Below are 15,849 nucleotides of genomic sequence, written 5' to 3'. Positions count from 1 at the left end.
GACTGAGTTTTTTTGAGATACGAGCCGTCTCTCGGCCGATTTTTTGCTTTGAGTTGCAAGCTCAAAAAAATTCGGGTTATGAGCCAGCTTCAGATACCCCACCGCTAGTTGGCACAGCGAACGTCACAGTGATTTGACATACAAGTAATTTAAGTTATGAGCTCCGTCACGGAACGAATTAAACTCCTAAGTCAAGGCCCCACTGTACTTGTAACCATGAGAACAGCAAGTTCAGTGTTTAACTGCAGCCCTACCTAGAAGGACAAGCCTGGTGGGGCTGTTCCTCTTTATGGTTTTCTGCCTCAATTTGCCTGTCCTAAAGTGAAGAGGAATCTCTGGTGAGCCTCTGTGATGTGTGTCTGACACTTTATTAGGTGGTGCAGACTAATCTTTAATTTAATAGACCTGTGTTTCATTCTTTGCTCAAATATTTACAAGTTATAAGACCTTGGGAAGTCACTTGTGACTTCTAACTACCTCACAGGATTGCTGTGAGGATCATATTATGCAGGTAATAAAATTATTCTAGTTCCTGTCACATAATACATGTCCATTAAATATTAACTAATATCAATAAAAAAGCATACCCTACAGATTAGCTATTAAGGAATGCACTTAGAGGCGCAGTAATTTTGTTCAAAGACATACATCTGGCAAATGTTATAAAGCCAGTTTTGAAAGCCCAAAGGCAGCAAAACCTGTGCCCTTATAACAAGCACCTCAATCTTGTCAGTCTTTCCCTTTGTTCCTCCTGCTTCTTCACCTGGTCTTTTACAGAAGAGAAACCTTATTTCATAGACGCAAGGAATTTAAATGCTGGAAATGAACTTAGAAATCATCAAGCCAAGGGGCAGGCAAGCTGCTTTTACCAGACAAATCCATTGGATAGTTCTTGCCTGGAACAGTGGGTCAAAAGGAGGCTACGATGAGAAGGATTTGAAGATGCTGAGAAGGGAAGGAAAAAACAAGACAAAATAGTGACAGCTGCCCAAGGCAGGGCAAGTTGATAAGGGCGTGGGGCAGGGGGTGGTTTTCAACACAGGTCAGCCAACTTCTACATATCTGCCATTGCTCCGCAAGTGTAATATGCTCACTAAACTCATCTAATTCTCAGGGCCCAGAGTTACAAGTTCACTCTCCATGTATTGAGCTCAGTGCATAAGCACTCTCTCAGCTTCCTTCATTACAGGTCATCCAACTACCCGACATTTCTCATACAATATAAAGTTAGCCCATTAGCGCAATCACACCCCATGATATACTATATGTATTTTACAAATTAGAGTATTTGTTCTATACCTTAATTAGAACAAGACAGTGTAACTGCAAGTGTATATATAGGATGAAAAGAATCGCATGAAAGAAGAGAGAATTAAGTAGAGAAGAAAATGTCTGAGCAAAGTTCATGCCGAAATACTGATTTGCATTACTTTTTGATATGCAACCCACATCTCAGAAATCCCACTAATAATGCTACTTCTAGTCTCTGATAAAGTTAATGCTTACAGTTTTGTCTCACATGGGCTTTCTACATAACCAAAGCATTTTATTACATGATATCAAGTAAATTTTTATTTGAGGTATCCTAAACAAAGTTTCACTTGAGTCAAAATTACTTCCTACAAAAACTATCTCATATGCTTCCTCCCATCCTTATCTGCTATAGTTCATTTTTAAATTAATGCTTGAGTTTAAAACATCTGTGATAACGGACTTCTCTAGTTTTTTTATTCATCCTCCAACACCAGCTGCCACAATTAAGTACCTACTTTCTTGAAATACTAAAGATAATTGTGTATCACTCAAGTATTTTACTTTTCAAAATATTTTAAGAATCTCAAGTATTTGGTACATTAAATATTTATGTATTTTAATGTAGTGAAAGTGGGGGTACATGGGGGTTTATTATGTGTGTGTGTGTGTGTGTGTGTGTAAATATGTATTGCCCCAGGAGATTCTGCACTAGTATGTTTGTGATGTCCCCCAAAACCCCCAAACTTTCAGAGCTCCACCAGTGATTCTATTATTTATTTCTTGCCTGAAAACCACAGAAGTAGTGTATTTCAAACTGCTTCCAATATGCATGCCACTATTTAAAGTATGCCCCCCAAAAGAAAATAATCTGGGCCATTAATTGTAAATTCTAATTCCAGAAAGTTTTGTTGGATCAAAGTACCTTGCTTTTAAATTTCCTATTGTAAACCACAGTAACCTGATTTTTTTCTTCAAAAGTAAAAAATATAACTATCAACTTAAGTTATAGTTTAAAAGATGTTATATAAAACCACAGAATCAATTAAAACATTTATAATTCTCTGCCACACTACAGTATTTATGATTACTCATGTCATTTTTATTTTGCTTATCTTAAAAATATAAAGATACTGCTCTCCTCTTCTATATTATACAAAATATTTAAAAAGAAAAATGTTAGTTTATTTTCTTTGAAAGAGTTAAAAGCCCTGAAAACATGTTATTAATATAGCACCCAATAAAGTAATAATGAAGAAGGCACATAAGGTATAATAAAATTTAATTGAATATTAAAATTTTGTTTTTCATTAAAGGTTGTGCCCATCTAAAATACATGCATAAAGTTCAGTAATGAATACCGCATTTCTTTGATTCTAAGATACTTTTTATATTTTAACATTTCTGAATTGAGTCTTATAATCAGTGACATGTTATATTGGAAGCATTTATTTTATTCCGAATGGTGCTTCTTACAATCAATGAAAAATGGCACCTTAGACCTGATGAACTGTTTATAAAAAATGCTTTTTCCAATTAAAAGAGCAACTTTTTCTTTTTAAATGTAACACAATTGCCCCACACTCCAAACAACCCTAAATGTAGAGCTCCATAAACTATAATCTTTGATACGAGTGAAAAATGGCCAATAAATTTAATGAAGCAACTAAATTATCAGGACAAAAGAAATGACTCTAGTAAAAATATAATAACTTAAATAAGTAACAAATTTTACCAATGAATTATTATATAATTTCCAGAGGTTTAAGCAAGTAATTTTATACTATGCGATCTTCCTGTTTTCTAAGTATTTGTCTGCCCTATGTGTAGACATAAAAATTAGAATAAAGGTGCGTTCCACCTATAATATGCTGCAGATAAAGACTACTTTGCTGTAAAATAAGTTTCTACCTACCATACAAAAGATCAAAGTACAGTATATACATTTATGCTAAGGACAGAGCCAATGTTTAATGAAATGTTTAAAGACATAAAAACTATTTAAATATTAATGTCTATTAATACTGCAGGCTACTGTTACTGCAGAAAGTCATATCATACTCTCTCTAACAATCACAAATCAACATTATGGCGTATAATGCCGATATTGCCTGTAGCACTTTAATCATTTTATTAAAGTAAAGTGGTTAGGTTACTCCTTGTAAATTTCTAGTTGCCAGCATTCTAGTGACAGCACTGTGACCAAAAGCATCGAAAGTGTGATAGGTCCTATGTCAAACTTATCAAAGACAATTAACTCTTCTGTGCATCATTTTTTAAGAAAATTGAACATAAATATCAATTTTGAAAATTCAGTACGAAAATGATTAGTATCCTTTCACTTAAATATTCAACAAAACAAGATCACTGTGAGAGTAAGTACACAATTTTTTTTCAGCTACATTAAGAGCGTCACACATTTCAAGATAGGTTTCTAGATTCTGTACTGACAAATGACGAGGAAACTTGCACCACCACAATCTTCCAGCCAGTGTAATACCTGCACATGTCTTGTTTTTAAGTTTGCACATGAAGGCCCAACAGCAATTTGAAAAGTCTGGGATTAGAAGCCAGTGAAAAGTCTCACATTCTTTCCTATTACCTATTCTAAGTGCATGTCATTTAATATTAATAATGGTAAATGCAACTAAAGGAGTCTGAGAGACACTCCAGTCAATGTAATTTCCTTGAAGACAAGGCAAATCTTTCCCAAACATTAAAATTTTGTGCCTTTGTCACAGTTTTCCCTGTTGGAAACCAATTCAAATTATTAAACTGAACTGAGTTACCTTAAAAATAAACACCAAATTCCCCCTCTCAACCACTTTTCCAAATAACAAAATAAAGAATGTACTATTTCCTTTTCAGAATCTGTAAGAAGAAAAGACTTTCTTTTTGGCCAGGAACCGTAAAGACCTATAGCTCTCTAGGTCATCAAACACAGTTAGCAAAAACATCCAATTTTAAATAGCTGGTATGATCTTATCACGGGGCTGGGGTTATTTTTGACAAACCTAACTTAAGACTTCTACATAAATAGAGCAAATGATGAATTGTTGGGAATGCACAGGAAACTAGGACCAAATGAAAGCTATCATTAGAAATGAAAAAACACCAATGGTTTTATACATATGTGTATACATACGTAAAACCCAAAGGAGACACAAACAATAAATAAATGAAAACGAAAACAAAAATAAATTAACAGAAACCAAGACCAAATTTTTCTGCTACTCAGTTTACCTTGGAGATTAATCTGAACAGTGTTACCCAGAGCCTGCAGAACACACAACAGACACTTTGTTCCTGGTATACAAAGTAATATTTTTAAATCCATCAACAACACTCTATATTTTGTGCCATTAAGATACTCACGTCAGGCAAGTGGCCAGGAAGTACTTTAGTACTAGCACTATCTATGCAGAATAGTGAAACAACACAATGCAAGCAAGCATTTATATGAAATGTGGGCCTATGCTAAATCTGGCTTCATGATTAATTACTTATTTTTTAAATTAGCAAACCGCCAATGTATTTCTTTATAGTATTTATTTTCCCCTTCATAAAGGCTAAGAGCTGTAACTATGAGCAATGTCAAATTTATCTAATTCTATTCAGTTCTTAAAAAGTATTTTATTATCTAAACTATCAACATCTATATTTCTCTGTATGTGCATGAATATAGACATACAGAGAAACAAAATAACCTATGACTCACACAATAAATATACACAGATTTTATATACAAACTAATGAGATTGCATGATTTTTATATTAAAGTACATGCTTTTCCACCACAGTTCTTCATTGTTATTAGGAGTAAGAGAAACCTTTTGCAACTAAGCACATGCAGCTAACGATTCAGGGTTTTAAGAATTTGTAGGTTAAAAAAATACAATTCCTAGAACACTGTTATCAAACAAATAAGTTTTATTGGCATCTAAAAACAAAATTCACCCAACATTGAAACGTACTTTAATATTTATGTTGTTGTTTTCTTTTTACTCACTGCAGTATGAGGAACAAATCACAAACACTTACTTTGGAGAAACAGAGACCATAGTGTATGTAGATTTTACAAAATCACTTTTTAAAATCTCTGTATTGTGCTCCTCAAATACCTAGAGCCAGTCTTTGCAGAAAATATCACAGCTTTGTCTATTACCTTAAAATTCTGCAGCAGCTTAAAGATATGGATAAGATACACCACGGTTTGCTATTCTGAAATATATCTATTACCATATACAACCTAATAGTAGTATCTAAAAAATCCTTTCTTCCATAGGAAGTCTCTGACAAGCTGTTATTCATTTCCTTGAAGTTAAAAGAATCTGGGGGCAACATTTATATTTTATCAGAAAAATAAAAAATGTTTACCTATCATGTTCATATTAAGAACAATGTCTATACAAGTCAGTTGTACAATTATTTTAAGAGAAAAGTGAACATGAACATCAGATTAACTTAATTCTGGCAGACAAAAGTGAACAACTATGGTCCAGTCAGCCATTAATCTATTACAGAGAGATGACAACTTTACAAAAGGTATCTTTTACCTACTGAGTGATGATTATGTCCCCTCAGTTTCTGTGTTTTCTACCACTGGTTCACTTTCTACATCAGCAACTGTGTCACTCTTCTCCTTGTTTATTTCATTTGAAGATGTCAGTTTTTCATAAAGTTCAGGTTCATTCTGTACTGGTAAAGGTGGTGGTTGAGCATGTCTCTCAGCATTTTCACCATTAACCTGAGGCACATTATCACCTTTTCGTTGAGAAGTGGCCCCTTCAAAGAAATCAAAAACCCGAGCATGGGGAGGGGGGACCCAGGTGTTTTGAATTCTATCTCGTCCAAGACGATTTCCATTCATTTCTCTGCAGAAATCAAAATCTCTGTCATCCCTATCCCTCTGCCTCTCCCAGTGTCTTCTGCGGTCATCAAAATCTCTGTGAACTTCTTGAAATCCTCTGTTCCAAGGACCACTTCTGGGATCAAATCGATAGCTTCCAGACCGAAATCTCCCTCTTTCTTCATGTAAGCCTTTTGGACCAGCAAAGACAGGTAGAACCCGATGCTCTCTCTCATCAAAATCTCTATGCCCCCATGGCTTCTCTGGAGTAAAGCCAAAGTGGTCTCTTCGACCAAGATGATCCATGCCTGGCCTCACAAGATTCTCTCTAATATCTACAGGAGGTCTTACAAAATGATCCCTGCCATCTAATGGAGGCCTTCCAGGACCATCTCTGGGATCTACAGGCCGCCCAATCACATCCCTAACATCCACTGGGGGAGGTCTACTCATGCTTTCCCTGGTTTCTATAGGAGGAAACCTGTAATCTCTATCGCCTTCCTGTTGAATGTTATCATTTCCAAGCGGTATCCTTTTTTCTGGATTAGCAATATTGTCTATACTTTGCCTTCCAGGAATTAGAAAAGGTCTTTCTGGCTGACTAAAAATATCTCCTGGAGGAAAAGGACCACGGGGAGGTGGATGAAGAGCTGAATCAAGCATCGATGGGGGAGGGAGTCCTCGTTGGGGTGGAATTCCAGGCTGTAGCAAAGGAAATCTTGGTCCAGGTGCCTGCGGTATTAGTCCTGGACGAAGGTCTAACATTGGCATTACAGGCATCCTTTGATTAGAGAGATGTAAAGGGGGTAAATTTTGAGGCCCACCGGGTGGCTGTGTTCCCAAAGGTCCAGACGTATTTAGAACATTGGGTGGCTGTACTCCTATAAGTCCAGAATTGTTAGGGAGATTGGGGGGTAGTACTCCCATAAGTCCAGAATTACTCGAAACACCGGATGGTTGTATTCCCAAAATTCCAGAGTTATTTAGAATATTTGGTGGCTGGGCTCCAATAATCCCAGAACCACTGGAAACGTTAGATGGCCGGACTCCAAGCATTTCAGAATTACTTGGTGCATTTGGTCTTTGAACTCCAAGAATTCCAGAATTGTTTGTCATATTTGGCGGCTGTCCTCCTAAAATTGCAGAGCCGCTTGGAATATCATTTGGAATCACTAAAATGGAAAGGGGAGAAAAAACAAAAAACAAAAATTATTCTGGTATAAAAAGAAAACTAATGCTATAATTTCCAGCAGTTAGCTTAGAGTTAATCAGCTAAATTCAAAGTATACTAAATACTAAGAAAGAATTATAGCTAAGATTAATACCAGTTATAGTAAAATTTAAATATTAAACATGATCTTTAAGTTAACAAAAATGCCAGGTTTTATACTGATTTGCCACCTTTAAACCACAATTCTTTATATATATGCTAACCGTGGTGACAAAAAAAAAAAAAAGGACTTGCTGCTTTCAAACACCATATTTATTTGTAGACCTGGCTAAATAATACCTGTCATAAGTAAGTTATTTATACTTAGTATGTGTTCATTTTTATCGTTTTGTAGGTATTCATATTTTGTGCAATCTTATTTTGATAACACATTAAATCAGTCCCATTAAGCAAAAGAAAAAAATAAGTAGAGGGAATGAGGTCTCAATGGAAAGGAGTCAAAATCTATACTATCCTGAACAGAATAACAAATTTGTTTTTAATATAAATTTTAAAGGACAGTGATCTTTTTAAAAACTGCATTTCAATATTTGTGCATTAAACTGGTTACAAATGCATGGCACCTCGGAATTAAACACCACTATACAGAAGCAGTATTTATGATTTAATTATGTGTTTCTGGGGATTTTCATTTTAGTTTTTACCTGATCTGGTGTTTTCACCAGAAGAGATCTGGTGATCTATAAGATGAGGTACTTTTTCTTCAGGCTCTGCTTGTTTAGGGGGAGGATTAAAAACAGTTCCAGCTGGCAGAGTGGAAGGAGCAAGACTGCTGGCAACAGAACCACCTGGTAAAACAAGGCTACCAAATCCAACCTCTTTCACAGTTTCTGGAGTCATGGATAATGGCGGCTGCACCAAAGCTGTTTAAAGAGTGAGAGACTGTATTTCAGACTTAATTATCTCATCATTCATGTGCTAAGTTAAAATATTAACCATGAATAACAATGGCCTTGCCAAACTTTTAAATGACTCCCTATCCTCTCTCCCCAATTGTTTGGTATGACTGCTCAATTAACAACATACAGTAGGTCCTCACTTAAGACTGTCCGTAGGTTCTGTGACTTTAAAATGGTGTAACTAACCATAGGCTAGTTGATATAAACAAGTGTTAAGTTCCTAAGGATCTCATAAACATTGTTACCAAACAACAATGAGTGAAACAAAGTTACTTGAGGACCTTCCTATAGGAATTTTCTTCTGGTCCCTCTATTTCATTTATAATAAAAACTACATTCTTTCATAGCACCCCTGTATTACCTAGCACAGTGGCCGGCAAACTGCGGCTCGCGAGCCACATGCGGCTCTTTGGCCCCTTGAGTGTGGCTCTTCCTAAGCCTTAGGAGTACCCTAATTAAGTTAATAACAATGTACCTACCTATATAGTTTAAGTTTAAAAAATCTGGCTCTCAAAAGAAATGTCAATCGTTGTATTGTTGATATTTGGCTCTGTTGACTAATGAGTTTGCCGACCACTGACCTAGCACATTGTGTAATAACTGAGGCTTAAAATGACAAATGAGTCACCATAAAGATTAAAATGTTATTTTTTAATTAAAAAAATTTTTAGAAATATTTGCACAAAAATGTTTAGTAAAATAAGGACCAGTAATTTAAGAAAATCTCAGCAATACAAAAAAAATTCATAATTTTCCAAGGAAGCTAGCACATGTATCTCTGAATATATAGAAATGATTAGTGCAGGCTGGCAAATATGTATAAGAATGAATATCCACCCAATCCCCCTGAAATTAGAATGGGCTGGGGTTCTTATATTCACAACTTTTTGTAAAATGAGGTTAGGAGCTCATCAGATGGGAGGAGATAAAGTGGACTGCAAATAAAAAAGGTATAAACATTCCATTTAAAAGGATGTGTAGAAAACCCCCTAAATGTTTATATTATTTATATGTTAAAAAACAAATTAAAGGAATATAAAACCACAATCAAGCAATTAGAATTTTCAGCCCAATTTTTATCACAATACTATTAAATCATTTACTTGGGGATTTTAGGAACTGTGTTATCCTCATATTTAGCTCTAAATGATCTGGACAAACTGTTAGCACATAAGAAAGCTATAAAACCACCTGGGCTCACAAATGCAAATTTTAAGAATTAAATGAGATCAAGTGAGTAAATAGGAGAGTATCTGGAACACAGTGGTATTTCCTTTTCTCCATTATTTTTATCCCGGACTTTCCAAAATGAAGAAATTAAGAATAATTAAAAGGTAGGCTCTAGGATGAGTCTCTATGAATAGTGAATTCAGATATGGCTTCTGAGTGGGAGCAGGGTGGAATGGGTCAATGGGGGGAAAGGCGGGACATCTGTAATACTTTCAACAATAAAGATAAATTTAAAAAAATTTTTTCCCAGCCCGGCAAGTGTAGCTCAGTGGTTGATCATCAACCCATGAACAAAGAGGTCAAAAGTTCGATTCCCAGTCAAGGCACATGCCTGAATTTCAGGCTTGAACCCCAGTTTCTCTATCCCTCTTCCTTCCTCTCTTAAAAAAAATCCACAAAAAACAAACAAACAAACAAAAAAACCAATAAAAATATTTACATTATTTTTAAAAAACTTATCAGGAAGACTAAACAATTCTTCCTACTTAACCAACCAACAATAACAAAAAAAGAAGAATCCTAATACGGTCTAAACACTAAAAGAGAGTTAAGAGTTTAAAAATATAAGAGAAATAGATATTATCAAAAGGAGAGCTCTCTACCATATACACTCTCTTTACAATAAAGTCCACCAGGCCATCATTGGTGGAAACTAAGAAGCTCTCAGAAACTGATGTAATCATCTCAAAAGATACAGAGGCAATATCAAAGGTCTTTCATTGTCAGAAATGGAGCAGTCTGCCCAAGGGGGATTCAGTGGTTGAGCATCAACCTATGAACCAAGAGGTCATGGTTCGATTCCTGGTCAGGGCACATGCTCAGATTGCAGGCTTGATCCCTGATAGGGGGTGTGCAGGAGGCAGCCAATCAGTGATTCTCATCATTGATGTTTCAATCACTTTCTTCCACCCACCCCCTTCCTCTCTAAAATCAATAAAAATATATTTTTGTAAAAAGAAAATGGAACTAAAATGCAAAGAGGAAAGTGAATGCAACTGCTTGGAAGCAAACATCCATAATCCATAAACACTTAAGAAAATGAGGAGAAAGTAGTGGGAGGGAAAGGGAGAGAAAGAGGAGGAGAAATAAGAGAAATCCTCTCCAGCTTCAACCATTGGATAGCACTGGAATTAATATAGAACTAACTCATTACTCTGAAAAAAAGGCATTTACAGGAAATAATTTAGCATCTACATGTACAACTGTATGTCAAGGTAACTAGATACACTTAGAATGATAAGAGGAAGTTTTTCTTTATAGAAAAATTCTAGTTAAGCAATATGCAAAGAATTATAAAATTCGAAATCACCACTTTGAAATGAATGAAAATTAGATTTAAGTAATAGTGATCAATGGATGGAAACCATAGGATACAAATTTGAGGGAAACGTTTTTAATCACCAGGCTCCAATACCTGAATGCTCTGATGCATCTTAACATCATTTAAAGTGGGAAAAGAAGGCACTGCATGGCTCCTGAGGTGATGCACCACACCTTTAAGGATTCTCACCAAAAAAGAAGCAAGCCTTTGGTGCTAAAAACTTCCTATTCATAGGAAATTCAAGGAGATAGAGGGACAAATTCAATACCATAAACAAAAAAAACCCAAATACATCATTTGGAATTTTGCATAGAGAAGATAACTGTTTCTTTAATCAATCAAATGTATCAAGAATTTAAAAAGAGCCCAGCTGGTGTGGCTCAGTGGTTGAGCATCAACCCATGACCAAGAGATCACCAGTTTGATTCCCGGTCAGGGCACAAACCCAGGTTTTGGGCTCAACCCCCAGTAAGGGGTGTGCAGGAGACAGCCAATTGATGTTTCTCTCTCACATTGATGTTTCTATCTCTCTATACCTCTCCCTTCCTCTCTCTAAAATCAATATAAACATATTTTTTAAAAAAAGAATTGAAAAAGAAAGGGAGGTTTGGGCAGTACTACTCTAGATTAAGATATTTAATACATACACACACCGAAATAAGATGTAGAGACCCTTCTTTGAATTTTGACTAAAATAAACCAATTATAAAAAGACATTTTGAGACAAGAAAGCCAATCTGAACATGGACTGACATATGATATTGTTAAATTTTTTAGAAATCATTTAACAACAACAAAAAATGTGTTTCTAAAAACTTTCATAATAAAAAAGAACAATACGTCAAAAGAATGAGAAACAACACATTAACACTCCATGAATTAAGAAAACCCTAAAACAGAAAACTCACATGTTGGTACTACTGGTGGAATAGTAGGCGGTGGTACAACAGGTGGTGGAACTGGAGGTGGCATAAAACCTACATGGGAAAAAAAAGACCGAAAATAAAATAGCATAAGAAAAGTTACTTCTTTTAAAGCAAAGATTTCAATAGCTATAAATCAAATTCTACATCCTTAAAAAAGCCTTTTATTACTACAATCTCATATTTGTGAATGTACTTTCCATTTTAAAAATTATTTTTATATATACTACCTTATTTGATCCTTAGTATAGAGAGTGCTAAAGCAATGCACAGAGGTCCTCATCAAGAGAAAGTTCTGTGACACTCTCTACAATGCTATCAAATTAAAGATTACAAGCCAGGCAACCTGTTTATATGTTAACATGGTGACTACCTGGGGAGTTAAACATTGCATTTCAAGCTGCTGATAACATTATATGCAACAATGTCATCTGTAAAAGGTGCTATTATATTTCTTTGATAAATATAATGTTTACCTACTAGATAAGGTATTTATTTTCCTTAATCTTGGATGTTACTATATTATGTTTTGAGCACTGAAATAAATCTCCAATATAATACTGGCTGTTTGATGATTTTCAATACTAAATGATCAAACTATAAACCTGTTTCCTTGAATTTTTAAAATACAGAGCTATCATTAAATTGAATTAAAAAACAGTTGCTGAAGATAAGAAAAAAAAAGATGTGATTTTCAACAAATAAATGCTCGACAATGACTTTATAAAGTCTGAGTGGTGTGGTTTTTGAAATAATCAGTTTATAATATCTTCTGAAAATAAATTTTAATCACAAATACTGAAAATTTTGACAAAACTGTCAAATACTTAAAATATACAAAAATAAAATTCTTATTAAAATCTGCATCAATTTCAAATTTACGTAGTAAACTGTAATTTTAAAACTTTATATCATAAGACAAACAAATTACAAGCATTTTCAGACAATGAATTCATTTTTTGGCCTTGTTAGTATTTTTTAGAAACTGTATTTAATAGCTAAGAGCTTAAATTACAAATATCGAAGTATAGTACCTTGTTTGTTAAAATAGACAAATAATTCTATATAAGCAATTACTTATATTTAATTAATATGTGTTATTTAAGTAATCTATAACTTTTACCTAGAAACACTGATTTCAAGAACTTTTGTTTATCAACAATTAGGTCAAAAATGCATTATGAATTCAATTAGCATTTTAAGATATTATTTCTAATGTCAAAATGGAAACCCTAATGATTTTTTGGAGAAAAATCTATATAATTTAATGCACACTTTCCAATGAATAATAACTATAAAGAACTAATATATAACAATTTCATCATAAATATTAAATTATTTTAAGAGCACTTCAATGATTTTAAAGGATTCCATTTCTTCTCTGTCAATGCTTCTTAACATGTGGTCCCCAACAAAAAGAGGCTGACCAGTGATTTGTGCTTTAACATACCTTCCCAGTGATTCCAACATGCTAATGTTTAAAAAATCACTGCACTATAGCCTTTTAACCTGGAAAAAGAAGTGATATTCTAGAGTTCCATTAATAAGACAAAAACTCCTTACCAGGAGGTGGTTGTGAAGGGTTAAAACTTGCTCGTAGAAAAGGAGGTGGAGGTATTGGACTGAATCCAGGAGGAGGAACCGGCATTGACACAGGAAATGCTGGTGGGACTAAACTAACTGTAGGCACAGCTGGTGCTACTGGAATCTTTGTGGATAGAAAATAAAAAGTCCATAAATCATTTTATCCATCTGCAATGATTACATCTTGGAACACCTAAAGGTAAATTATTTCTATTTCTTGTTTAGGAAGGTAACAAATACCATTATATTAAGCTGCTTTGTTCCTTTCCTTTTTAAATACTTGTAAAAGTCAGTCTACTTGGGGTAAAAGCAAGGCACTATTTCTCAACAGATAGTGTATGTGGAGATTGTGAAATCGATCTTATATTCAAGTGATATAAAGTAATGGCACCTATTTGAATAGTGAATATAAGGCTCAATTTTAAATTGCCATCTCCCAGTAAGTTTATAGTACCTAACTCTGCTATGCAACCTAGGAGGCATGTCAATAACAGCTTTAAAATTACTCCAATTTCTCATAAGTTTATCTTCTACTCCTAGCATAAATACCTTGTACTCATCCTAGGTACAATAATCCCCAAATATTTAACTGCATTATAGCCATACATCTCTTCTAAAATCCCTATTATATTAACAGTCTATTCAACATCTTAACTTTGTTGTCTAAAAGATACTTCATATGCACAAAACTTAACTTCCAATTGTCCTCCCCCCAAAAATGCTTTCCACAGTCTTTCCCATTCTCAGATAACAGTAACTCCATCTTTCCAATTTCTCAGACCAAAAACCTTCCCTCTGCTCTTTCTCACAACTCAAATCTAATTGTGCCATGAGGTTCCATTGGTGATAACATCAAAATACACCTAGCATCTGACTACTTCTCATTCCCTCCACTGCTATCAGTCTACTAGTCTAAGCCACCATCATCTCTCACTGGGATTGCTCTCACTGTCTTTTCACCGGTCTCCCTTGCTTTTATCAATGCCCACTAGTCTATTCTCAAAATAGTAGCCAGCACAATCCTTTAATACTTTAAGCCAGATCAAGTCACTTCTTCCTTCAAAATCCTCCAAAGGATCCACATCCCAGATTGAAAACCAAAGTCTTTCTAGAGGTGTCCTTTCTATACTAGTCTAGCCTACTTGCTATTCCTCGAACACACCAAGCATGAGCCTTTTCCTTGGATAGCCAAATGGTTATTATATAAGATTGTTGCATCTACCCAAGCTGATCATCCTTATACTATCTTTTTCCTTCCATAGTATCTCATGAACTTATTTTATATTTTCTGTCTCCCTTTTGGAGAACAAAAGCTCTATTAAGGGCAGGGATTTGTGGTTTGTTTTTTTTCAGTGATGTATCCTAATCTCAAGTGCCTAAAACAATAAATGCCACAGAGCAGGCAATCAGTAATCATCTGTTTTATAAATAAGTATTTAAATATGAATTAGATCATTTCTAAAAATTCTTCTTAAAAAAGTGTTTGTGTAAACTCTTATTTATTGCATTTTGGACAATTTCCTCCAGGTTTTAGAAAGTAAATACATGAGTAAAAACAGAAATGTAAAACAACACATTCAACAACAAAAACACCCAGCACTAACCTGTAACACAGCAACAGGTGGAGGAAAAACCTCTGCCTGGGTTGTGACCACTGTTTCCTTTTCAACAGGAGGTGGGCTCTGAGTTGTCTGGACCGTCTCTTTAACAGGTTCTGAGCTTTTCACAGTTTCCCATTCTAAATAAAATATTTGAAATTGATTTCCTCTAGATAAGTGCAACTTTAAATTTTATTTCTATGTATACACTTATTTCATGCTTGCCTAAGTCCTTCATCTACCTTGGCACATCTATCTTTAAGATGGGACCATAGCTATAGGTGATAATTTAGGTTTTGCCCAGATAAATCTAATTAGGACACTAAGGAGGAGTCCAAAGAAGCATGACACGAGATACAAATGAAAAACACTAAAATATTTGGTATAAAGAAAACACTTAGAAGGGATATAATACATATGTATCTCAAAGGCTGTCTGACATAAGAGGAACCAACCTATTCTATATTTTGTCACAAGGGAAAACCAACAAGAACTAACCCAATACCAAAAAATATTTCTGAAAATACAGCAATGCAAAAATAGAAAGGTCTAATGGTTCCTCCAATGATTCTCCATCTCCCTCAGAGTAAGGATCAAAGTCATTATAATGACTAATAAGACTTTACATGAGGTCATCCCTCTGTATCTCTCTGACTTCATCTCCTACTACGCACTCCTCACTTACTTTGCTCAAGCCATATTGGTCTCCTGATTTCTGAACAGGTTTTGCACTTGCTGTTCCTCTATACGGAATGCGTTCCCCAGATAGCTGCATATCTCACCCCTTCAACTATCACCCTCTCCGTTATAGCGCCTTCAACCGATAAAAATTGCAATAGCTCCACAACTAGACTGCCTATCTCCCCTTGATTTTTCTTCTTAAAACTTAGAAACATAGAAATACCGTATAGTTTATCTCTTTTGTTCATGATCTTTCCACTAGAACATGGGTGGGCAAACTCT

The 15,849-nt window shown here is 34.8% G+C and overlaps 1 protein-coding gene across 6 annotated transcripts in view; it reads right to left on the bottom strand.

Moving 5' to 3' along the window:
- Positions 1-15,849, bottom strand: part of SCAF8 (SR-related CTD-associated factor 8) — a 148,809-nt gene that overhangs the window by 68,639 nt on the left and 64,321 nt on the right. For 3 of the 6 annotated variants that reach the window (XR_313967.2, XM_005872872.2, XM_014545054.1), the window contains exons 18-22: positions 14,893-15,026; positions 13,268-13,412; positions 11,690-11,758; positions 7,976-8,194; positions 5,808-7,272 (exon numbers count right to left, since the gene is read on the bottom strand). Coding sequence is in view for 5 of the 6 variants with exons in the window: in XM_005872872.2 (XP_005872934.1) it covers positions 5,822-7,272; positions 7,976-8,194; positions 11,690-11,758; positions 13,268-13,412; positions 14,893-15,026 (2,018 nt within the window). In the remaining variant the exon portion in view is untranslated. Of the gene's footprint in view, positions 1-184; positions 946-5,163; positions 7,273-7,975; positions 8,195-11,689; positions 11,759-13,267; positions 13,413-14,892; positions 15,027-15,849 lie in introns of those variants that run through there. The other 3 variants (XM_014545056.1, XM_014545055.1, XM_005872874.2) reach the window with 2 other exon arrangements.

Source organism: Myotis brandtii, unplaced genomic scaffold, assembly GCF_000412655.1.
Source record: "Myotis brandtii unplaced genomic scaffold, ASM41265v1 scaffold395, whole genome shotgun sequence".
NCBI classification, from domain to species: domain Eukaryota; kingdom Metazoa; phylum Chordata; class Mammalia; order Chiroptera; family Vespertilionidae; genus Myotis; species Myotis brandtii.
Note: the sequence above shows the minus strand (reverse complement) of the source record. Positions and strands in the feature narration are given on the sequence as shown.